At 44.5% G+C, this 26,417-nt stretch overlaps 1 protein-coding gene across 1 annotated transcript in view; it reads left to right on the top strand.

The window, feature by feature from the left end:
• Positions 1-1,502: 1,502 nt before the first annotated feature.
• PID1 (phosphotyrosine interaction domain containing 1) overlaps positions 1,503-26,417 on the top strand; it is a 161,357-nt gene continuing 136,442 nt past the window's right edge. Inside the window, exon 1 of the mRNA XM_065411180.1 lies at positions 1,503-1,571. Within this exon, the coding sequence (XP_065267252.1) occupies positions 1,542-1,571 (30 nt within the window). The 5' untranslated portion in view covers positions 1,503-1,541. The remainder of the gene's footprint in view (positions 1,572-26,417) is intronic.

Below are 26,417 nucleotides of genomic sequence, written 5' to 3'. Positions count from 1 at the left end.
TTTTGTTTTATACAGTGCAAATATTTGTAATAAAAATAAAGTGAGCACTGTACACTTTGATTTCACTTACAACACAGAATACAATATATTTGAAAAAGTAGAAAATATCCCAAACTATTTAAATAAATGGTATTTTATTATTGTTTAACAATGTGATTAATCACACTATTAATTGTGATTAATTTTTTTAATAGTGATTAATTTTTAAAAATTGCTTGACAGCCCTAATGATAATTAAGGTAACTGCTGTAGTTACACAGTGACCTAGTAGTATTTTAAAAGGCCTAATGAAGAAGAAAGTAAGCATTGCTATTTGGTATAAGAAATGGTCCTTCTAGGAAATATTAAACCATATTCCCGCCTGCACCCAGGGAGCTGTTTTACCCATGTCTAAAGGAAGACCTGTGCCTCTGAGAAAACATGCTACGCCACTAGCCAGTAGATGTCTCTGTTACACTCACCTACTGTTCCACATGGAATGGATGAGAAGTTTCAGTAGGAGCTCATGTTACAGCTGAACATAATCAATCTACTTTATTTATCTGAAACGTGAGCAAACATCCTGTAAAATGTAATCCTAATTTTAAAGGTATTCTCATTTTTTTAATTGCCAAAAGGGTGTCCTGCATCCAAAAGTATAAATGCTGTTTATAGCGTGGATATAAAAATGTGCTGCATGCTAAATATGCCATGCAAGTCAAGAATACTAAATACACATACACTGTATCTCATGGTGCTGGGAGATGCCTATGATTTGAACCTCTCAGTACTAAGGCTATATATCACATATGTCATGACAGAAACAGGATGGATGCTATCTATCTCTCTAGCTCATGTGTGCCACAGCAGAAGGCAAGATGCATGCTAAACATATCATATAGGTCATAACAACATATCCTGCATAGCAAGCAGCTGAGCTATTGTTGGGACGCTCTGCCTGACACACGGAGCGTGGCTTTGGAGTCTTGCAGACGCTCAGTCATGCCATAATACAAAGATTGGTTTGAAACGGGTGATACGTGTCTCATCCATGCCAAAAATATCATGCATTTGTGCACGGCTGCAGCAGCCCTCCTCCCACGTCTGCAGCAAGCTGAGCCCCCGCGCAGGGCTCGAGTCCGGAGCACTGGAGCGTAGCCCGGCTTGGCGGTGGGGAAGGAGGAAGAGGAGGACTCATCAGAGATGCGCTGGCTAGCGGGGGCGGGGCCGTGGGAGGGACCAGAGGCCGGGGCGCTGCTGCTGTCGCTGCTGCTGCACTGGGGGGCCGCCAGCGGAGCTCAGCGTCCCGCTCGCTGGTGCAATAGGACAGCTCAGCGCGGCTAGCAGAGGAGCCGGCGGAGAACCCGGGAGTGCAAGTTACCAGGCTTCCCGCAGCTGGAGTCTGTCCCTGGCTGGCTGGCACTGGCCGTCTCCCGGCTGCTGAAGGACTGAACGCACCTCGCTGCCACCCCCAAACAGATGTGAGCGAGCCTGGAGAACTGAACCCCAGCTCGCAATCAACAGTGTCCTCCTCTCCCCCGCAGCACCAGAGAGGGTGAAATATGTGGCAGCCGGCAACCGAGAGACTGCAGGTAAGAGAGGCGGGCAGGAGGAGAAACTGAGGCGGGGCTGGCGTTTCTGTAAAGGAACAGGATCATGTGATTGTAGGGTTTGTGTCAAAAATATGTAGGGAGCATTGGTAAGACCTTGTTTTGAATTCGTTCCCCGCCACCCCCATGGCCGTGCCTAGATCACGCTTACAACTTTCATCTGGTCTTTCTGTGTGTAGTTCTGCCCAACAATTTAACATTGCATTCCACTGACAGGATTTACAGGTCCGGGGTTGGGTTTCTTGAATCCAGATGTGGGTGTAGTTTTTGTTTGTTTGTTTGGTTTTTTTTTTTGTCTTTTACAAAGAAAGAACAGATGATTTGAAAATCTTTGGGTTTGCATTTATCATGTATTCTCTCTAAATTTATGCTCATCCTGAAAATAGGATTTTAATTTTCTTTCTGGTTATTGCAACTCCTCTCCATTCCCTTTTTTCTTTTTAAGGGGAAAAGTTTATAAAGAATCAAAACTAGTCAGATATTGGGTTAGCCAATTCATTGACTCCTGCATACAAACAGGAAAATGTTTGTTTAATGGGATTTGGATGGCGGGTGCAGGAGAGTATTTGGAGTTGAGCAATACTGAAAATTGGACGGTCTAGTTATTTGCAGGAGTCATCAGTGACACGTATTAAGGTCTCAGGGGGCTCAGGCCCAGGGTTGTCCTTACTGCAGGGTTTTGCTCCATGTTTTTTGCTCTGAAATGTTCTCCAGATGGTCAGCCAGACAGATTGCCAGATGAATTTACACAATCCCACAGACAAACTTTTTGGCATGCCTAAAGCAGCATTAAATCTCATAGTAAACTTTGAAGAACTGTTTAAGTGGCAAAATAAAACAACCTTTAAGGCAGAATGAATTTGAAGGCATAGGGCATAAAGAAAATATACTGAAAGGAGGGGACAGGCAGCATTATTGAGGCATGCAAAATAATGATTTAACTTGAAGTTCAGAGATCAGTAAGTAAACATATAATCCTCATGAAAAGTGGTAAGTAAAGTTCACAAACTGAATTCATTTTTGCAGTGAGGAGTGACCTGTTTAGAGAGTATCAGTATCTTTGTAATACTGAAGATTCCAACTAGATCATGGATGCTCTAAATTTCAAGGGAGATTATAAATGGAGTGGGATAACACATTTACATATTTGTTGCAAATAATCAAACCTCAAATAAGGAACTCTACTCTGGGATGCTAAGGTGATATTAATAAATGTTCTGAAAGGCCTTATTTGAATACAAATCTGCATTCATACAGCACCTAATTGAGTGCAATGTAAGCTTATTTTAACTTTTCACTTATCTATAAAGGCCTGTGTGTGTGTGTGTGTGAGAGAGAGAGGTATTGATGCAGCATCACTTTGAAGATTGTGTCATGGTAGTAGTCAAAATTCTTTGATGTGCTTTCTTTGTGACTTTGGGCTCTTGCTCTTGTGAATATGTTTGATTTTTTTTTTTTATCTATTCAAGTTATTCATGCGCAGCATGTTTTACTTAGGGAAGTGTGTGGGTTCCAAAGCCCATGACACTTGGCAACTGAACTATTCTGGCATATATTCTGCTTTGTGATATTTCCATATTAGAAATATCAGCTTTCATTCCATGATTATTTGGCTATACAACTGTTGCTTCTAGTGCTTCTTGTTGTATTCTTTGTCATGTTAGTAGTCTTTTCTTAAATCGGTTTATATAAAATTTGTGATATAATGAAGAAAGGGCCTGCCTCATTAAAGACAATGGTTAAATTTTATAAAATCTTATGAAAAATACCATTAATGGGACACTGACAGAGTTGACAGATGCAAAATGTAGTCTACCTTAAACATAATTGTACAGTAACTAGTCTCCTGACCCTAAAACCCCCGTAAGATCCTTAAAATGAAAGATTTAAAACAATTTTACAGCTAGCTTTTCTGGAAGGCAACCTGCCAACAGCAAATCTGAAGGGGTGTGTGTGTGTGTGTGTCTGTCTGTCTTTGTCTATTCTTCTTTCTTATGACCAGGCAGGCTAAAGAAATATACAAGAATTTTGCTTTCTTGCGACTTTGGAATTCAGAAGTCTTTATATATTTCAACACTCCTCTCGTGACAAGAGAGCAGGAAGGAAGTGTGGAGGGATGGTAGCATGATGGGAAATAGTGTGCCTGCAAACCAAACCAAAGCTAGTAGATCTAGTTTTAGGCCTACCTGCCTGAAGCATGTCCCCTTATTCTTAAATATATTTTATTAATAAATTCATATAAATAAATACATATGGAAACTTGAGACTTGCAGAAAATAAAGCTTACTTTGCAGTTCCACTATAGCAACTTCATACAGTTTCCAAAACAAATATCTAATGAGAAATAGTTGAACATATTAAAATATTTTTATTACTTCTGCAATTGGAATTAAAGACTTGTTTTGATACCAGAGAGCAGAAAATCCAAAGACTTGCTCTGATTTGATATTAAAGCCAAGTATGATCAAGTCTTTAGGAGTTTTAATCTCCACCAGTCAGTAACAGTAATAATCCATGCTTCTTAGCCAGACCAAGGAATGCAATTTCAATGGATAGGAACTTTTGACTTAGTGTGTGCCTGAAATGTGACTTGGGAATGAAATTAATCATGGTGGCATGTTGTTATTTATTTATTCATTCTCCAGTAATAACTAGATGCCCCATTGTGCAGACCCTTTATAAACACATAGTAAAAGACAATATCTGCCCTGAAGAACTTAGTCTCAGGCCCTGATCCTGCAAAGACTTTTGCAAATGCTGAACTTGACATACTGTAAGTAGTCTCAATGAAGTCAATAGGGCTACTCACACTGCATAAAGCTGCGCACATGCATGGTAGGGGCCTAAATTAAAACCAGGTGTAATGAATGGGCATAACGAATGAAAAGGTGATTACATAGATTGGCTGAGTGCACACTTGGTAGAATTAGAAGGTGTCTAAAATATAAAATAAGATTAATACCATAGCATAAATATATACAACATTATATTTAAAGAATGTTAGGTTGCGGAATCAAGCACTCCAAAGTAGGAAATGCTTGTGAAACTTTAATTCAGCCCCTTTGTGCATGTGTATTAGGATACAGTCTGTATTTTCATTATACCTGGCCATTTTTTCCATAGAACTCCTGTCTCATTCATCACAAAGGATGGACCTGTCCTAGGGAGGGCTGAGGATTATGTAATGAAGGAGACTTGTTTGTATGACCCCTGTTTCATTTGTTGCAGAATGTGAAAAGTGTGTAATGAATGAGACTAAGTCCCTATTTGGTGCTAAAGGAAAGTCATGTAAAGCAAACTTTTTATAGATGATCACTAATTGGGTATTCCTCATTTTCTCTAGGTGCCCAATCTGAGGCACCTGAAGTCTGATTTGCCAAAGTGCTGAACACTCACAGCTGCATCTGGGCTGTGCTTTGCAAATATAAAATGCTATAGAATGCTAACTATTCTGAATAATCAGGCCCTAGGCATCACAAATTGGGCATCCAGAATTAGTGGAGACTTTCAACCTTAATCTCTCTATGCCTTAGTTCCCTGTCTGTCTGTGAAATGGGGATAATACTACTACTTCACTTAACAGGGCTGTTGTGGAAAGAAATTCATTGATGTTTGTGGAGCAGTCAGCTCCTATAGTGATAAGTGTATAGAAAAGCCCATGAGGAAATTAAAAATTCTGTATTCAGAGCAGGGTTTGAGTAGTGGGTAGTAAATAAGCCATGGGGCCACACATTGAGCAATGAGGATAAAACAAAATATTTAATAGTGTCGGAGAATAACAGAGCTTCCACAATAGCTACTCATTCAGTGAGCACCATCCAACCTGCAGAAAAACGGTATGTAATTAAAGACTGTGTCATAATGTATACATACAATGGGACAGAAATAAGGTTGCATGGGCAATCATAAATCTGGTGTTTCCTAACTTTTGAATGTTTGACTTCGCAATGTAAATAATGTTGTTTTAACATAGTTTTTTTTTGTTTTTTGGAGGGCAGAGCTGGGCTACAGGAAGAGCAGGGTCGAGTGGAGCTATGGCTTGGGTCTGGAGTCGGGCTGGGGGTAGAGTGGGGCTGGATGGTGCTTCCTCCCTGCCCCCTGTGTGGGTTGGCCCGGGCCCCACTGCATGGCCCCCCCGAACATTCCTCTGTGCCCCCCCCACAGTTTGGGGACCTCTGCTGTATGTGGACTAGCAGCAGAGCAGAAGATGGAGCACTTTACCAGTGGGTTCATAGGTATTTGCTCACAGCAGAGGAGTGATAAGACATGGATTTCTTGGGTTCCATTTCAGGTTCTGGAAGAGAGTTTTCTCTAGCAATCACAGTAGCATAGCTAGTGGGGAGCAGGGGAAGCAGCCGCTTCCCCTCAGCACATTTCCCAAAAGCGGCGCCTGCCGGGCTAGCGCTGGGGGCAGCACGGCCGGAGGAGCCATGGGGGGGGGGGCGGCAGGCGTGGCTGGAGGAGTGAGGGGACCGGCTCCTCGGCCGTCGCCCCTCACGCGGCCCCAACATCACCGCAGGCGCAGCCACCTCCTGCGGCAGCTCAGGGCTCGGCGGCCAAGCGCTCCCCGCCCCGAGCCGGGATATGCCCGCAGCGCAGGGCCGGGATCGGCCCGGGACAGGCAGTGGCGCAGGACAGAAGATGAGCGGCGGGGGTCCGGTGCCTTGCACTGGGGGGTCCCCTCCGGGCGAGGGACTCCCCGGGGCCGGGCCCGCAGGGCAGGGGCGCAGGCCGCGCTGTCTGGACGGGGGGCCCTGGCGCGGTGCAGGAGCCTGGAGCCCGGGGCGGGGGGGACGGGACCCCGCGGGTGGGGCTGGGCGGCGCAGCCCGGCGAGGGACACCTGCAGAGCGGGCTGGGCAAGAGAGACTCTCCCGGGACCGCGGGGGGACGGGGGTATCCGCACCCCCGGGAAGCCCGCAGGAGTCCTGAGCCGGGCCCCGGGGTTAATCTGGGGGGGGAAACGGGAGGAGCCAAGGGGGGGCGTGGCCAGAGGAGGAGCAAAGGGGGGGTGCCTTTTTTATGTTTGCTCCCCCTACACTTAGACCCTGGCTACGCCACTGTCACAGACCCTTCTGCTTCTGTTCCTTCCAAGCCTGATTCCTTCTGCCCTTCTAGCATGTCCCTGTTCCAGTCCTGTCTCTTCACCCCAACATCCCAGCTCCTTATTCCAGTCCTAGTCTGCTCATTTAGTCAGGCTCTAAAGCTGCCCTCCCGGGCTCCTTATCTTAGTCCCAGTCTCCTCCTATCCTGGCTTCCCATTCCAGGTGCCTCATCCTAGGCTCTTTGCCCAGCCAATCTGCCTACCTCCTTCCTCCCAGCCCTTGGTGCCTCATCTGATCTCAGTCTCCTCCCTTCTCCGCTACAATTTTCAGTCTTCGCCACCCAGATGCTTTGTCACAGTCTCCCTACCCTGGGATCTTCATCTGATCTCAGACTCAACCCCCTCCCCCCCCCCCAACTCTGTTTCCTTGTCACAATCTCCTGTTCCCACAGACTCCATGTCCAGTCTTACTTTCCCTCTCCACTACTTGTTTCCATTCCTAGTGTTCCCCCACCCTCAACTTCTTTTCCAATATCATTTTCTCACTTCTGCCCCGGGGTCCATGTCCCAGTCTTCTCCCTTTATCACCCCAGAGGTCCAGTTCTCTTCCCCCCCTGCTTTTGAATTAGACAGAGCCCTCCTCCACGCTGCCTGGGGGCCAGTGGTGCAGAAATTGAGAGCACAGGAGCGAGAGTCTCCCTGTTCTCAGTTCCTGCTCCTGCTGCTGCAGAGGGGCACAGCAGCTAAGAGCAGCAGTTGCAGGGAACGTGCTTCTCACAGCCCCTGCAGCTCTGGGCTGGATCATGCTCAGTCACGCTGTGGGGGTGGTGCATACCCAGTCCAGCCAGCACATGGGAGATGAGAGGGGATTGAATCTTTGAGAATTTAGCTGCTAATCTCTAATAAGTCTCTACAGAGCATGTGCAAACTGAGATTTTTTTCAAAGGCTTATAACGTGGCCAATTTTGAGTGGATTTTTATTGGGACGGCAAAAGACACATCCCTGACACAAAGGGATGCCAGCCCTGCCTATAATATAGTAATCCTTGCTAGCCACCTGCCTAGCCATTGTCAACTGACAATTTGCAGCGAGGGAGCAGAGATGACGTGAATCTCAGTTTTGTTTATGTTAAATTGATAGCAAGACATCCATGAGGAGATGTTGGAGGCAGACCGAGATCAGGGATTTGATGGCAGGAAACAGGTCAGGACTGGAGAGGCAGTTTGTGAATCATCAGCATGAGTATGGTAGTTGCATCTGTGTGAGTGGATGAGATCACCTAGACAAGGGGACTACCTGGAGATGATGTCTGGGCTAAGGGGGGAGCCCTGTGAGACCCTAACTGAGAATGGGAGTTAAGAGGACGAGCTGGTGAAAATTAAGTGTTCAGAAAGGTAGGAGTACCATGAGCGATCAGAGTCATGAACACCAAGCAAGAACAAAATTGTAAGAAGGAAGAAGTGATTGGTGCTGTTCAGAGTAGCTAAAGGGAAGTCATAGAGATCTGAAGAGGAGATTATTGGAGAACTCAATGAGAATGGTTTCAGTGGAATGGAGGACAGAAGCCTTATGGGAGGGGAGCAAGGATGGAGCGGGTGGAGAGAAACTGAAGAAAGTAATTGTAGGTGGTGCAATCAGTTAAGTTAGTGAAGAAGGGGTGGTAACTGGAGAGGGAATTGGGATAAAACTTTTTTGTAAGGATGGAGAGACCATGCATGTTTGCATCGTGAGGGGTAGGAAACGATGAGAGTGAGAAGCTAAAGAGAGGGGAGGCAGTTAGAGGAGGAAGGGGGAGGAGTACAAGGAAGTGTTGAAGGGTGTAGGCAGAGAAGAGAGGGAGCATGAGATCATGTCAGATCTTCTCATTCTTTTCTCTGAAAAGATTGGCAATAGCCTGCCTGCACGAGGAGGGCTCAACGGAAGGGCAGGGTATAAGGAGAGTCAAAGCTGGTGAATAGGCTGCTGAGTTTGTGGGAAAGGGAATCACTGAGGGTGGAGAATTAGTATTGCTTGTCTAGGAATATGACAGAGTTGAAGGAGGAGAGAGCAAATGTGTAGTGGAGGAACTCTGTGTGGTCTTGTGCAGAGGTGCCTAGCAGTACAGGAATATGATCAGGGGGATGTGGATGCAGAGGGAGAGATGCGTTTGACTGGGAGGTGTTTGTTGTGGGAGAGTGGGCAAAGGAGTGTAAGGTGGGGAGCAGAGTGAATCAACATCTGAGTCAACATAAAAGTTAGCAGGAAGGAATGCATTGGAAAGCCATGGAGAATGATGGACTGGAGGCCATGGACAAGGGATTGGGTGTGGGGTGGATGGGCAATGTTGAAGAAAACAAAATGGTGGTCAGACAAAAGTAAATCAGCTACTGAGGGATTAGAAATTGAACTATATTTAGTGAAGACAAGCTCAAGTGAAGGGGCCATTTTGGTGTGTGGGAAAATTGATCCAGTGTTGAAAGAGACCAGGAGGAGAGGGTGAAGAGCCAGCATGCTAAGAAGTCATATGGGATGTCAGCACAGAAGTTGAAGTCACCAACAATGAGGCCGGAAGATTGTAAAGAGAGTAAGTCCCTGCTACAAAGAGTTTACAATCTGAATAAATATAAGGGAAATCCAAAGAACAGTCAGTCAGACCAGAGGTGGGGAGGGAGTCATGCTTTCAAAGTGTTAGTTACAATGGTAGTTAGTCGAGGAGATGAAAGACAGAGATATCAAGAGGATGCAAGAGCTTGGGTCTAGGGAGAGGAGGAATAGCTGCAGCTGGCCTGGGGCTCCTCTGGGCAGGTGGGGGGGGCTCGGGCTTCGGCCGGTCCGGAGCTCCTCTGGCTGCGGGGGGGGGAGGGGAGACTGGGCTCCCCTGGGCAGGGGTGTGTGTGTGTCTCGGGGCTTTGGCCAGCCCAGGGCTCCTCCAAGCAAGGGGGGGCACTTGTGGCTTCTCCAGATGGGGGGCTTGTCCCTCCAGCCGCAGGGCGGCAGGGGGTCTCAGGGCTCCGGCTGCTGGGAGGGGCCGTGGGTGGAAGGGGTGGAGTTGGGAGCTAGCCTCCCCAAAGGGGGGCTCCACCTGCTGCCCACGCACCTGCCACTCGCCTCCTCTCACCCCCATGCCTGCCACTCGCCTCCTCTCACCCCTCCCACCTGCCGCTTGTTTCCTCACTCCCCTGCCACGGACACCCCCGGCCGTCTGCGAGAACCCCTGCTTGCTGGTGGCTCACCGCTCACCTTCTTGCTCCGCCGCTCACAGCAAGGGCCCACCACTTGCCTCACTGCTTGCCTCCTCATCCCTGCTCACCTGCTGCTCAGCTCCTCACCTCCCCCAGCTCGCAGCCAGACCCCCTCCACCATGCCCACCTGCTCACCCTGCTGCAGGCTCGCTGCTCGCCTCCTTAACTCCCCCGCCACTTGCCTCACTGCTCGCCTCCTCACTCCCCTGCTCGCAGCCTGCCCGCCTGCCTCCTCACCCTGCTGCAGGCTCGCCACTCACCTCCTTACTCCTCCACCAGGCTCCTGCCTGCCTCACTGCTCACCTCCTCCCTTGCTCTTTAAGAGTTGTGTGTCCTATCTGTGTCTACAGAGAGGCGGCACATGCAGGAGCAACAGGGAGGAAGGGGAGCCCCCCCCCCCCCTGGAAACTGCCCTGGCTGCAGGGAAACCCCCTGGTGGCTGCATTTGAGAAATGGTGCCCTAGGTGTATGTGCATTAGTTCACAATTGCTACCAGTACAGTATAGTCTGTACAGAGGTACATCAAAAAGTAATAAGTAAAATTGCTGAGAAAATATTTGTATCTTCCAGTTTGAACTTTTTAAACAGAATGAGTCTCTTAGTATCTGGGTGTTCTATCAGGATTAGAATGATTGTCTCTTTGTGTGTGGCATATACTTGGTATCCACCGTACACTACATACAAAGCTATGCATTTCAGTTATGTGGTAGCTCACATAAAAGTTACAATTCTAACATGATCAACCCTCCCACGTTCCATTGATTTTTCTCTTGAAATTTAGGTGTGATTGTTGCTTATGCAATAATTACACTCAACACCAGTAATAACGTCATTAATAGAGCTCACATATTGCGTAAGGGCATCAGAGATAGAGTAAGGCAATGAAAATGTCTGTGGTAAATTCAGATTGCAGAAAATGTAACTAATTCATTTGGTAATCTTCATACCTCTGGAACAGATGGTTGTGAGTGCAGTTCCAACAGATGTTGAGTTTGTACCTAGCACTGTCATGACAGCCTAGTGTTGAAAGGTTGATGTGCTGTTGAAAGGTGTAATTTTTGTAATAATGTGGCATAAATTTCTGTTCCTGCTTAATGAGCCGTGGCCAATGCTTTCTTTGTCACTCAACTGTATGCGCCACTTCTCTCAGAATGAGGCCTGTCTTATTGCCCTCCTGTTTAATGAAGAATCATTCATTGTCTGATGTATTTTCAGTTGCTGGAAGTTTTTTTCCTGAATTCAGTGGATTTAACAAAAATTAGGATAGCGATGCTTAAATATCCAAGTTTTTGGAATTGCCTTGAAAATATGATCTAGGAAGATGATGTTTTGACTGTGCCTTATTCCTTCACCTGTAGGAACATCTTCACTTTTACCCTGTTTTTAGCTATGACAGTTCTTGTAATTGCATAGGACAGTGCACTGTTTGCACATTGTGGACACAAACTCATGTAATGCTGTATGACTTTTCAAAGCCACTTGTGCAGAGAAATGCACTGATGCTTAAGTGATTATGATTACCCACACTGCTGGTCATACAGACATATTATTAATCATGCTTATGTAAAAATGATCTTAGACTCTCTTTTAAAACACCCTTCATCCCTAGTCTTTGATTGTCCCTCTGATTTGCTTTAATTTTCTATCAAGAAAATGTCAAGGGAAGCATGGAATATGAACATACCTTGTCTTTTCTCTTGGAATGCTTATCAAGGGGTGTTCAATGTATTTGTTTAAAATTTGCTCTTCCCTTATGCATACAGCAACCCCTTAATCCTCTGGCTTGCTGTATTTTCTCATGTATTCTCTTTGCAGTGGTACTTGCTGTAGAATTTACTGATAGTTGTAAACAGAAGGCTCATGAGATTGGCCCATAGTCTGTAGCTGTAATACCACTTCAAGCAATGCATGGAGTTCTCCGAAACCTTTCATTCTAAATTATTTCTAAACATACCTCCTGCTCCTGGCATAGAATGTGAGGATCAGAAACCTATTGTGGCTGTAATTTCTGGGGCAGCTATTTTTGTTGTTCATCATGCAGAGTTCTAAAGTATTTTTGAAAACAATCAAGGGTCTAGTACGGTTCCATTTGCCTGCCTTTGAGAAAAATGGTGTTTGTTATAAAACCTAAATTCTTTTGGAATCATGATGCCACACATTGCTTCTAGATAACTCTTGAGGGTCAGACCTGCTAGGACTAGGTGCTGGCCTGCTCCCTGACTAACTCCGCTGCTAAGTAATCAATGAACCCAGCTGCACTGCCTTAGAACTGACAGAATAGCCACAGCATCTGATTGGCTGCTGCTTTAGCAGCCCTGCTTGTATGCCACAGCAGATCAGCAGCTGCTCAATGTGTACCACACCTGCAGCTGTGCTTGTCTGCTTCCCCCTGTTCCAGTCTTGTTTCCGAACCTGCTCCTGCTTCGCCTGCTGCCTGCTCTGGGCTCCAGCCCTTGTTTCCTTCTGGCCTTGATCCTTTGCTCTACAACTCTGGGTTACTCTCTGGCTTTGGCATTTGACTTCTGTCCCTCTGGAACTGATCCTCAGCTCCTCCTGTGGCCTACGACTCTGGTTACCTGCTGGCTCCGGCATTTGTCTTCTGACCCTCAGCTCATCCTGGACACAGGTCTAACCAATAGGCTGAACTCTTGTTTCAACTGCTAGGCCTGACTACCCATGGTCTGATTGGTCATTGTAGCAAATCTGAGTAGGTGCATAATTTCCTAATTCATGCTGTTTGTAAACCTTTGGGTTCTCCCTACTTATATTTACATGTGTGTAAAACCCACAGTATTCAGGTACATTTTCTCCTAGAGTAGGAAAGGAGAGAGAAGTAGTAGTTCTGCTAGTGCTCCACTTAACACTTACCATTTGCAAGCAATTCATACCATACAGGGAGCACTTGATCTTCTATAAATCTCTCACTTTGTATTAACTGTTAATCTGAATTCAAATGACATGCAAATAAACCTGAATAATATAGATGTTGAAAGGAAACTAAATAAACGATAACTTTATAAAGTGCTTCTGCATCTACTTTGTTTTCAAGTTGGGTGCACTAAAAGGCATCTGGTATAATTGAACAACATGGGAGATCCCTTTTTGACGATTGTCCATTGCAATTGTTTGACTTCTTTCTTCTTCTAGGCATGGCTCATATCACTGGCGGACGGTAAAATACATTGTCCTCCCCCTGTTGGCCCCCCAAAAACATCCAAACTAGTACTGTGTTGTTATTTCCAGTTCAGAATATCATTCTGTGAAGAGTCATAATTAGTAAATGGGAAAGGCCAAATGCTTTCCTGTAGCACTTTTCTGATCACTCTGCTAATCTGGAACCTGATAATTCTTACCAAAAGATGAGCAAGAATTTAATAGCAGACATCTGTAGTATGGTCTTGTACTACTAGACTATTTTTTTTTTTTACAGAATGTACTACAATACATTTCCTAATATATTCTGAAGTATTATCAAACAATTTAAGGTAAACTACACTCATCAAAACAAACAAAAAACAACACAATGTGTGATGCATTATTTAATCATGAATACAGATAGCTATAAGACAAAAACATGCTGACCCTGCTGTTTGAACTTTGGTTTTATTAAACTTTGTACTTGCTAATTACAAGGAGGAAAGTGAAAAGTGCTTGAAATTGAATCTGAGGCAAAATAGATTCCTCAGTCCAGAATGTTTTATCACCCAGGTTTTGGCATTATCTGGCTTCTGGATTTTCTGTCAAAAATCTTTAAAACAGAGCTGTCTGAATTCAGAAAAGCTCATCTGACACCACTTAGTTTGGGTGTTTCTCTTTATTTATGCATTGTAGAAAATAAATGACTCTTGAAAAGTGCTAATTTGGGGAAGTAATGTATGACCAAAGAAACTCAAAATCAGTGGCTCCCTTGTGGAAAGCCCTCTGGAAAATGATCATGAGGGTTCGTTTATAGTCTATTGCTAGTTTCTGTTTATGAAACTGACAATCTGTCTGATGACAAAAATCAATGGTTTCCTTGAACGAAGGCAGTCAAGGGACTGAAGAATGCAGAGTCTAAATAGCTTACTATTTTATCTGTGTGGGTTTTATTCTTCTGCTGTCTGATGGCAAACAGCAGAAGGGATCAATGGTACTGTCTCTAATCCTTGGTCGAGAGCACTGTAGATTTCCTTTGAAATAGGATTCAGTGTTTGATTGACAGGACTTGAACTGGGATACATCCTAGAATTCCATGGGCCAGGCTCTCATTCTCCTCTTGCTTATGCTAGTACAACCCCAATGACTTAATTGGGATGTGTCTGTATAAGTGAGATGAGAATTTGGTCCACAGATGTTGAAAAGTCCTTTGAGCAATATATTATACTTGTTTTTTCACAGCCATTTGATATTGTGTAATAAAGTTAATTTGCACTTATAGTAACAGCTGAAAACATTACAGCTAATGGCACTGATAGTCTTTTGGGTCGCCACTGTGTACTTTATAAAATGGAATGTTTTTAATTACACACTTTAAGTGCAAGATGTCTTGATATCAAGTTAGAGGGAACAAGTCTTGCTGTGGCATAGCTTTTCATGACTTGGTGCTCCCATTGTTGGAGAGAGAGGCATTAAAGTCATTTGTATTTAGAACAGAATATGAGAAATTATAAAATATCATTTCAGCAGAGGATTCCCATTTGTAGAAACTGCAGTGAAATCAATGTGTTTGCAGTTCCAGTGAAGGTGAAACAGTGAAACTGTTGAGCAAGAAACAGGAATCACTATGCGCAAAATTTAATAAACTTAAAAACAAATAAATGACAACGTGCTGGCACTTGCCAGCTCTGTATTTTAATGATAGTACTTCTGTAAAATGGTACAAAGACTTGGAATTATTAAACTTGTTACTTTAAAAATTATCAGATCAATTCACTGATGGTAAAACTGCTGAAATTTTGTTCTCAGAAAAGAAATTGAATACAGGTTTTGACCAGTTAGTAATTTAAGTTTAGCTACTTGCATTTAAAGCCTAGCTCCGTTACTTCTGTGAGATTGGCATAGTAGCATTGAAAGTTTGAAATTGACAGCATCCTTGTGTTTGAACATTCAGTTGAAGTTGTGACTGCATTATGTCAGACAAGTTTCAAATCCTGCTTCATGTGAAAGCATTTTGTCCAAAGGTATTTGATGAGAATTGCCAACAACATTGAGAATGGAGACTATTTTTGTGAAAGAAAGCTGAGTGTTCTGAAGTTCAGGCTTGTGACCACTTTCTTCATGCCTCCAACCCAGACCTCCAGGGAACCCAGAGGTGAAAGTAAGCCTGTATGGTCCGGTACAGCATACCGGCAAGAGCCGGTACAGCGTGCTGGACTACACCAGCTTCTTCGGCGGTGATTTAAAGGACCCAGGACTTCAGCCGCTGTGGGGAGCCCCGGACCCTTTAAAGCACCGCCCAAGCCCTGCTGCAGGAGCTCCGGTGGCACTTTAAGGGGCCCGGGGCTCCCCGCAGCGGCCAGAGCCTCTGGCCCTTTAAATCACCGCTGGAGAAGCTGGTCTAGTTTGGCACGGCATACTGGCTGCCACGGAGCCCCGGGCCCTTTAAATCACCGCCGGAGCCCTGCCACCCCGGGGTAGCGGCGGCAGGGCTCCTGTGGTGATTTAAAGGGCCCAGAGCTCCATGGCGGCCGGAGCCCCGGGCCCTTTAATCTGCCTCTGAGCCCCGGGGTTCCCAGCTGCCTCTGCAGCTGGTAGTTCTGGGGTGATTTAAAGGCCCTGGGGCTCCCAGCCACAGCCGGAGCCCTAGGGCCTTTAAAACTTGAAAGGCCCCGCCTCTTCCAGTTGAGGCCACGCCTCTTCCGGTTGAGGACATGCCCCTGCTCAGGACTCGGGCGTACTGGTAAGTCCTTTAAGTTACTTTCACCCCTGAGGGGACCCCTCTCCTGAGTTGGGTATCTCTGAGTCTGAAGGGGGTGGGTGAGCTTTACATTTGGGGACAGATTTTCAAGTGCTCAGCACCAAGCATACAGAGAGCTCTTTTGAAAACCCGGCCACTTAGTTGACATCTGTATGGGGGATGCACTGTTTTCAGAACGTGGCCCCGAATATGGGTGCTGAGCTCTTTTGAAAATTCTGGTCTGATCCAGAGCCTACTGAAGCCAGTGGAAAGATTCCCAATGGCTTCACTGGGCTTTGGATCAGGTCCACATTTTCCTCCCCTTTGCCAGTCCTATAGGGAATCTGCAGAAAGGAAGTATAGCTTGCAGGTGTACTAGCTTCAGAGAAAAGTCCCTCTGTGAAGCAGAGTCTCTTCACCTAGAAGGTTTCCAGGGTCAGCTGCTGATATGGATCCACAGGAGAGCAGCAAGGGGCTGTCTGGAAACACAGACTGCCCCAAGGTTCCCATGCAGGTGGTGATGGCATCCAATGAATCCTCAAGGTCTCATCAAATACCATTGGACAAAATGCTTTCACATGAAGCTTTGGGGCTAAATACTCTGTGTGTGTGTGTGTGTGTGTGTGTGTGTGTGTGTGTGTGTGAGAGAGAGGGGGGGGGTGGACATTTCCCTTCTGGGACAATTGGTGGAGGGGGAACTCCATGAGGAGTTTCCACATCCTCCTGTGGGTTTTTTGTAGGTGGAGACAAGCTTTCCAACGGTCAGGATTAGTGTGAGCCATTAAACTGATTACGCTGATACTGATCTGCGGTTGAAATTCATACAGTTGCTGGGAAAAAATCAAAAAGTTAAGTGCAGCAAAGCCTCCACTGGATGTTTATTTGAGTTATCCGAGTCTCATGAATATGCTAAACTTTGTTTAAAATGTTATGCTAAGAGGCCTTCGCCTGAGATTTCCAGGATTTCCTTTCAGTGGGGACAGAAGTATTCTAAGAACAGCCGTGTCCTAGTCTGTTGGTACTTCTGGTCCCAGCTTGGCCCAGGAAAATGCAGAGACAAGCAGCAACTGAAAATAATTAGAAAAATAAGAAGTTTGGTTCAGTTAGGGTTGAGTCCGTTTTTACTTTGCCCACCATTAGTTCTTACCATCGGGGATCGATCATGTTTTCTATTTTGCCAGAAAAATAGTTTTCAGGAATTATGAAAAATGCCACACTTAGCTATCCAAGCTGGTGCCTGAATCCTAGTGTAGGGACTACCTATGCACTACTGTATTTACTGTACGCCTCAGAGGAGACAAAGCATTTTTATCTTTTCAGAAAACTGTCAGTTGTATCTTCACATGAACAGGAAAAACCTAGTACCAAACAAAGAGACAAGATAAAGGATGAATATGGTAATAAAACTTTGCACTGATACATTACCTTCCAGCGGGGGTTTTCAAAGTGTTTTATGAACACGAGTGAATTTACTTCACAGAGGTGTTAGTGAGGGCAGGTAGTGAAGCATTATTCCTATTTCACAGATAGGGAAATTGAGTCACAGCGAAATTAAGGCCCTGATCTTGACAACTTCTGAACATCCACCTCTCCCATTGTCTCCAAAGCACTTTTTAGGAATGACCCCTAAAGGCCAGGTTCATGTAAGAATTTTGTGGAACTAGAACCTGCAACTCCTCTCTATAGTCCTGCCTTAATCATTTCAGCCTTTTTGCTCCCTGCTGTATATTGCGTCTTTAAAGATAAATCAAATGTAATATGTATTTGTATCCAGTATAAATGATGATATAAATATTGCTCTACAGATTGCATGTGTATAGTTTGCTCAATATATCTGATGTACTATTCCAAGAAAGTCTCTTCTTCATATTTTACTTTGTATTTTTGCCAGGATAGGCAAGGATGGTGTCCCTAGCCTCTGTTTGCCGGAAACTGGGAATGGGCAACAGGGGATGGATCACTTGATGATTCCCTGCTTTGTTCATTCCCTCTGGGGCACCTGGCATTGGCCACTGTTGGAAGACAGAATACTGGGCTAGACGGATCTTTGGTCTGACCCCCCAGTATGGCTGTTCTTATGTACTACAAGATCCGTTCCTGGCTTTCTCACAAGATTTCTAGCACTTCCTGGCTTATCACCAGTGACCCAAACAAACATAAAATTTCTTTGTCTTTAAGTCTTATACTGTGCCTGTGTAAAATTTTTATGTATAATTTATCACGGTATTACTCTAGTATTATGCCATGGAACTCCATTGACTTCCTTGTATACAACTGGAATAAGGCAGAGGTAAATCAGGCTTGTAAGTATAATATGTAAACATAGCGAGAGATTTTGGTTTGTAATATTTTCTGCTTTTGTGCCATATTTAGTGGCGTTGGAACAATTTTTGTAGTGGGGGCAGTGAAAGCCATTGAACAAAACTGCAAACCCTGTAATGATGGTAACCACTTCAAGCTGGGGGTTGCTGCTGCACCTCCAGCACCCCTGACCATACTCCCCAAAGTTATTACTGCTTTCTATGCTGTCCATACCAGCACCACTGCATGATGTTAAATCAACATTAATGTCTTTTTTTAATGCTACCTGCTGCTCTATGAGAATTTTTAGGGAGATAATTATGAATATCAATAAATGTGATTAAAACAATGTAGCAGCCTGAGTCTCTTTCAGTGTTTTTAAGGGAATCTGTACAATCGAAATCTTGACAGGCTTCATTTTCACAGCTGTACTTAGTTGTTTGGATTAGAATCAGAAGAAATGAGATTTTGAAAATGTGACTTTTAAGTCTACTCTATAATTAGACTGCAAGGGACTACTGAGCTTGATGCTATTTGTTTGAATAAATCTTTGATAATAAAAATAAGCTTCACTGCATTCCACTGAAATGGACTGCCAGAGTGGTGTGAAATGTAGCTAAATAGTGATGGAGAGCTGATTTTTTTGGTAGATAATCAAAAAGCTACCCAGCAGTGATCCCCATGATGATGCAGACACTTTCTGAACTGCCTTTTCACTTGCTCTCAAGTCAAAGTATCCCACAGAGATAAAAGGCTTGTTGATTCCTTGTTGGAGGTGGGGGTGGGGGCTTTGACTCTGACCCTTCTCAGGTCCTCTGGTTGGTCTGCTGGAGGAGATTTGCTTAAGACCCTGGCTCCCACAACAATGGTACATCAAAGCCACTAGTGGAACTATTTGAAGGTCAGGTGGGGTCAGAGGATTCTAGCCTTTTTTCTCTGCCCGCACACCACCCATCAGAGATTGCCTTCCTTTTACCTGCCCAATCCTTTAGAGCAGTGGTTCCCAAACTTGGGATGCCGCTTGTGCAGGGAAAGCCCCTGGTGGGCCGGGCCAGTTTGTTTATCTGCCGCGTCCGCAGGTTTGGCTGATTGCGGCTCCCAGTGGCCGCGGTTCGCTGCTCCAGGCCAATGGGATTTGCTGGAAGCGGCGCAGGCTGAGGGATGTACTGGACACCGCTTCCAGCAGCTCCCATTGGCCTGGAGCAGCGAACCGCGGCCACTGGGAGCTGCGATCGGTCGAACCTGCGGACACGGCAGGTAAACAAACCGGCCCGGCCTGCCAGGAGCTTTCCCTGCACAAGCGGCGGAACAAGTTTGGGAACCACTGCTTTAGAGTCACTGGGGTCTTCTCATGGCACTTTGGCTTTTTAAGGAGTTAAACATACTTCCTTCACAGCTGGTGTGGACTCCCGGCCTTTCCCAGGGCCACCACAAAGTGTGAGCCTCTACCATTTCTTGTCAGGTAAGAGAAGCTGGAAACAGAGGAGGGAACTCTGCTCTGTAGGGATGGAGCATCGTGTGGGGAGAGTGCTTACAATACTCTCTTTAAATCTGAACTCTGTTTGGGCAATCCTTCAATGTGCTGTGACCAGAGCAGGGCAACTGGGAGCAGGGGAGGAGAGGAAAAAAGAAAGAGAAACTAGCAGTGCCACATTTTTTTGTATTGGTATAAAAAGCTTGTTTCCAAGGCCGCAATCCTGCCGTGATCTCCGCATGGGTTCCTGGGTCATGCCCACACAAGATTAATTTCAGAATTAGATCCTGAAATGTAATAATAATTAAAAATTGCATGTTTAACACCCATGTGCTTTCCAGTTTCAGGGTTTGGAATTCACCTCCTTTATTTGTAAGACTGTGCATGGGAAGGGTGGGTAGGTGGAAAGTGAAGAGGGATGTGGAGATCTTCCACTGCTCCCTCAAATGAAAATGACATTAATGGCCAGTACATTTGTTTATATTCCACTTTTCATTTTGTTCTGGTATTTCTGGGAAAACACCAATCTAGACTCATAGAAAGCAGGCCCTGGGCAGCTTTGGCCATGAGTTTGTGCCAAACATCAGGTTTGTGATTATAGTACCTGACTTCTCTTTGCAGAGAATACCTTCCAGTGAAAGATTGCCTTTAGTAAATCAGTATAACTGTGGCCATTGGAATACATTATCTAAACTTGTTGAAAACCTCTGATAAATTGCCTTTCTTAAAAATGTGGTTCTGATTATCGAGGAGATGGACGTGGAAGAGAGAGGAGGAGTATGGCAAATGTCTCTCCCTTTTATCATGTTCTTTTTTCCCTCTTGACTTTGCCTCCCCACCTTCAGGGTCAGGTGAGCATTACCTCATCGTAGTCCCTCACTGACCAAGGGAAGGGGGGTGACTCACTCGAGAGTCCAACAGATCCTTTGTTGCTGACTAGGCCAGCATCCTTTGCATGGGGGGAGGGATAGCTCAGTGGTTTGAGCATTGGCCTGCTAAACCCAGGGTTGTGAGTTCAGTCCTTGAGGGGGCCACTTAGGGATCCAGGGGAAAAATCAGTACTTGGTCCTGCTAGTGAAGGCAGGGGGCTGGACTCGATGACCTTTCGGGGTCCCTTCCAGTTATGTGAGAGAGGTATATCTCCATATATTAATATTATTACAGACATCACCACCAAGCGACTGAAGCACTGATCAAAGGGGAGAGCCTGGCTGAATGGCAACCAGCCAACCTGTGGTGAGAAGCATCTATGTTTGTAAGGGCACTGAAAGTGTTAAGATCAGCTTAGAATGCATTTTGCTCTTATTTCAATTGACCAAATCCGACTTGTTGTGCTTAGATTTTAAGTGATTATAAGTCAATCTTTTGTAGTTTAATAAATTTGTTTGTTTATTCTACCTGAAGCAGTGCGTTTGGTTTGAAGTGTGTCAGAGACTCAGCCTTGGGATAACAAGTCTGGTACATATCAATTTCTTTGTTAAATTGACAAACTAATATAAGCTTGCAGCGTCCAGCGGTCATAACTGGACACTGCAAGACGGAGGTTCCTAGGGTTGCATCTGGGACCGGAGATATTGGCTAGTGTCTTCCAGCTACTTGCAAGCGAGAGCAGCTTACATGCTAGAAGCTGTGCGTGAACAGCCTGGGAGTGGGGGTTCTCACAGCAGAGCAGGGCAAAGCTGGCTCCCAGAGTCAAGGATTGGAGTGACTTAGCAGATCACCGGTCCAGATAACACCAGGGGAACGTCACAGAGAGGAACTACATCTTTAGGTTTTTTCTCATGATTGGACTAGCACTCCCTGATTGCCTGATCTTGCAGACGTGAGCCCAGGTTGGAAACCAGCAGTGGGAAAACACAGTACAGTAACTCCTCACTTAACGTTGTAGTTATGTTCCTGAAAAATGTGACTTTAAGCGAAACGATGTTAAGCGAATCCAATTTCCCCATAAGAATTAATGTAAATGAGGGGATTAGGTTCCAGGGAATTTTTTTTCACCAGACGAAAGACTATATATATATATACACACACACACACACACACACACACAGAAAGAGTATAAGTTTTAAACAAACAATTTAATACTGGTACACAGTGATGATGATTATGAAGCTTGGTTGAGGTGGAGGAGTCAGAGGGTGGGATATTTCCCAGGGAATGTCTTACTGCTAAATAATGAACTAGCAATTGGCTGAGCCCTCAAGGGTTACCTCTCCCACTCTACAAGGCATCAGGAATGGAGGGAGGGGAGACAGCATCGCAGACAGACACACACACTGTGTGTGTGAGAGATAGAGACGCATGTCCCCTTTAAGTAAGCTGACCCTACTCTTAAGTACATTGCCTTGTTAATTAGATCAGCTTGCTGAGACTGCAGCTGCTGCCAGCAAGCTCCCTCCATCCCGAGCCCTGTCATGTGTCCCCCCTGCTCTATGGAAGATAGGGTAAGCGGGATGCAGGAGCAGGGGGGAGGGGGACACCCTGACATTAGTCCCCCTCTTCCTTCCCTCCCCACCCCCCCCGCATAGCAAGCAGGAGTCTCAGGGAGCAGCTCCAAGGCAGAGGGCAAGAGCAACACATGGCAGTGGGGGGAGGGACAGTTGAACTGCCGGCAATTGCTAGCCTGCTGGGCAGCTGCTGCACAGGGAACTTAGGGGAGCGGGGAGCTGATAGGGGGGCTGCCGGTCACCCTGGTTCCAAGCCCCCACCAGCTAGCTGCAATGGACTGCTCTTCCTGCAAGCAGTGGACAAAGCAGGCGGCTGCCAAATGACGTTAGACAGGAGCATTGCACAACTTTAAACGAGCATGTTCCCTAATTAATCAGCAATGTAACAATGAAACGTTAACCGGGACAACTTTAAGTGAGGAGTTACTGTAATTTTTGTGGGTTGATTAGAAGAGAATCTGCATATAAGCTGTAGCGAGGTCCCCTGTTCAGGGAGAGGAATGGATTAGGAGTTGTGGGGAGGTTCATAAGGATGAGTGTGTAGTATGAGTGTTTTGTGGATAACTGAATTGTACTATGTGTGCTAAGGTTTAATAACCTAAACTCTGTTTTTAGAAACTTTACTTTGGAGCAGCTCACTGCCAATTAGTTATGAGAAACAAGTAAATATTTTAAATATTCTTCAGAGGGGACTTACCAGGATGTCTTATCAAGTGTAGTATTTGTATTTCTTCTTATCAAAAGAAATGCTGACCCCATTGTACAGTAAAAACACCCACTATACAATAGGCAATGTTCTACAGGGAAATGTCTGTAACTTGTTTGCTCTGAAGTTTACTACATTTATTCTGAAAGTAACAGGCTGACCTTTTGTTTCTGTTATGGTTTGAGGCTTTTTTTTTTTACGTGTATGTGAAGCTTTCCAAGATAAATTAAATGAATGCGGTTTGGCATTTCAATAGCCACTGTTGTATCAAGCTAGAGAGTTTCAGAAGTAATAATGTCCGAGTTAAAACTTTATCAACTGAGTTATGGATGTGGTTGCGTTCACTTGAGGATAAAGTATCAGAGGGGTAGCCGTGTTAGTCTGTATCCACAAAAACAAGGAGGCGTCCGGTGGCACCTTAAAGACTAACAGACTTATTTGGGCATAAGCTTTCATGGGTAAAAAACCCACTTCTTCAGGTACATGGAGTGAAAATTACAGATACAGGCATAAATATATATTGGCACATGAAGAGAAGGGAGTTACCTTACAAGTGGAGAACCAGTGTTGAAGGCCAATTCAGTCAGGGTGGATGTGGTCCACTCCCAATAATTGATGAGGAGTGTCAATACCAAGAGAGGGAAAATTGCTTTTGTAGTGAGCAGGGCTTTGGAGCGGAGCCCGGAGCTGGAGCGCGGAGCAGCTCCGGAGCAGTGGAGCTGCAGGTTTTTGCCTGGAGCTGGAGCGGAGCCAGAGCACAGCTCCAAAGCCCTGGTAGTGAGCCAGCCACTCCCAGTCCTTATTCAAGCCCAAATTGATGGTGTTAAGTTTGCAAATGAATTGTAGCTCTGCAGTTTCTCTTTGAAGTCTGTTTTTGAAGCTGTACGTGATGGCCAGTGGTGTTATATTATTTTCCTTGTTGGGCCTGAGGATAAAGATAAACTTTTCCTTATCTCTGTGTATGTAACTCCTTTTGGGCCATATTCTGATCTTGGTTACATTGGTGTAAGTCCACATTGGTTCACCGAAGTCCATAGAGTTACTGTACGTTTATACTGGTCTAACTGAGAGGAAAAACTTGGCCTTTGGAATTGCATACATGTATTTGAGGGAGGAATCTTCCTCAATCCCACAAAAGGTAGTGAAAGTTGCACATGTGTTGCTGTAGGCAGGATTCAGCCTGTGGTTTCAATCTTGCAAAGGGATCTACCAGTCTTTATGGACCTTGGTATGGTGCCCTGGATGATCTATCTTATGGAACCATTTTATCTGTGAAATATTTTCTCTATAGTGTTTTGCATGCAAGTTTATCTACATGTTGTTATGCGGAAGGATTAACAAGCAAGATTGAGCAAGTTTAACTGGTCATTTCCCTGATTTTTAAAGCGTTTGATATTTAAAGCAACCTTAACTGAACATTAACATTTTTTTGAGATAACTAGCTCTTAGGTTTATGACAGGGTGATGTATGAGACTTTAGTAACTAGAAGTCCACTTGCTTCAGAGGAGGTAACCACTTAAGAAATACTTATGGGAATGTTGATAAGCTTAATGTTGCCACATTAAGTCTTCTCTGTCAGGGTGAAAAGTAGGCATAAATACGTAGTGGAAGAGGCTAGTTGGGGGCTCTTCAACCACTCCACCTCTCCAACACAGTTGTCAGGAAAACGAAAGTTTCAGGGCCTGCAGAAGAGTACTAATTTAAAGACATTGTGGTGCCAGTGACTTCACGGCAGAGCAGAATATGGATCACCATACAGCTAGGTCTGTTTGTTAATTTGTGTTTCTTTAGATATAAATGTCAAAAGAACACCCAAACAAAGCTTTGAGCACCTTGTTGTAAGTTTAATTATCATCAGCCACCCAGCAGCATAAGTGGTGGTGGTGGTGGAATGAACTCCACCCCTGGCAGTAGAGCTGGTCAAAACTTGTTATTCAAAATGTTATTTTTTATACTAAGAATGGGTTTTTAGTCCAAACGGAAACTTCTGTGGGAAATGTCCATCTCTGATTTAAGTTTTTAGGGTTTTGTCAAAAAATTGAAAAATATGATGTACAAAACCAAAAACTTTCTTTTTGGCAACTGAAAAAGGCAAAGGAGAAATTTTGGCCAAACCCATCAAAATTTTGTTCAAAAATTTTCAGTTGCCAAAAACAGAACATTTTTTGGTTTTCTGTTTTTTGATGAAAACTTTTGAAGGAAAGATGTAGCAAACCATTTCTTTTGCACTTCACTCCCCTATGAGGTGGACCCAGTGTGTGCGTGTGAGGAGCCACCGCTGAGACATGGGCCCAGCTCATGTTCCGCCCCCTGCACCAGCCGAGGTAGCCGTGGTGGTGGTCGCGGTTCTAGCTGCTGGGCCCGCCAGCTGCTTACTATAGGTTTTTAATAGCTATTAAATTTTACAGTGGGTGGGATTGAAAATAACCATTTTGTAGTTTGTTCCTCACCTGTTTTAAAAAAAAAAAAAATCATGAGCCACCACTGGATCATGTTGTCAGTGGTGGCTCTAATGCTACTTACACCTGAGGTGATTCTCCTTTAGCACACATGGCAAAGGTGTGTTTTGGGAGCCACAGGTCCTGAGTTGTCCATGAGGCTACATGTGTGGTTTAGCTGGCAGGGTAATGTGTATGTGGATTTGTTACATCCCCCTTCTAGGATAACTGGCTTTTTTTGGGTCTGTTACACTGTTATTCTACGTTATAGTGCTGACCAAGCAGGGGTGAATCTGCAGAAAGTGCTTCCCTTGGGAATTACACTGACAATTTGAAAATTATATTGGGAATTTCTGTAAAGAAAAAAGTCCTTTGTCATAAATTATTCAGGAAACGTTAGTGAACAGAGAGATTATGGAGACACATAAAGCAATACTTTTGTAGTTTAGATATGAAAGCCAGAAGTTCAACGGTGAAACTACATGGGTTAAAATAACACATACATTGAAGAGTTTCAAGCAAACGGGAAACATGAAGGATCCTAATGAAAAACTTTCAATCAGAAATGAGATAAACAAACTTTTGGCACTAAATGATATTTGAGCTTTGTGGATGTTACAAGGGCCAAGAAGCATTCAGATTGCAAAACATGAAATCAGCCATTTAGCTTAATGTATACTTACTGAAAAGCTTCAGATTCAAAACACACTGCCTGTTCTTCATTGACATAGAGCCACTGGGGTTTGTTAGCCCATTGGTTCATTATCCTGCAGACAGTATTATTAACTGATATATGGAGACTGCCTCTACAGTGCACTTATAATCACTAACACCTTTAATTAACAGATTCATCTGAAACTTAAGCTCTCTGATATCCAAGGACATGTCACAAGCTGCTACCTTGTTTAATTTATTAAGTCCTATCCAGAGCATAGACTAGGTATGCATGATGCATTTAAATAAAATCATACAGTCAAGAAATGAAAATTGCCATGAAATGTCTGTTGCTTCTGTGCTCAGAGGACAATTTGTTTTTTAACATGAAAGCTCAGCTGAGTTTTCTCCCAGCATACTCCGTTTCCTTTATGAAAGTCATAATATATACCATATGTGTAAGTAGAGGAGCGAAATAAAACTTAATAGAGCACCTGAATGAAATAACAGATAAAACATCTGCTTTATGAAAAGTTAAGACCTAGTCTTCGCAGTGTCAACATAGTATGGTACACTTACTGTCTGTATAGCAAAATAATCTTCTGAATGCAAAATTTGAGAAGAATTTGTTAAAGGTGGTGGTGTAGAGCAGTTACCATATCACAATT

This window comes from Emys orbicularis, chromosome 9 (genome assembly GCF_028017835.1).
Source record: "Emys orbicularis isolate rEmyOrb1 chromosome 9, rEmyOrb1.hap1, whole genome shotgun sequence".
In the NCBI taxonomy this organism is placed as follows: Eukaryota; Metazoa; Chordata; order Testudines; family Emydidae; genus Emys; species Emys orbicularis.
The sequence above is the reverse complement of the archived record's forward strand: the minus strand, read 5'-3'. Positions and strand labels throughout refer to the sequence as shown.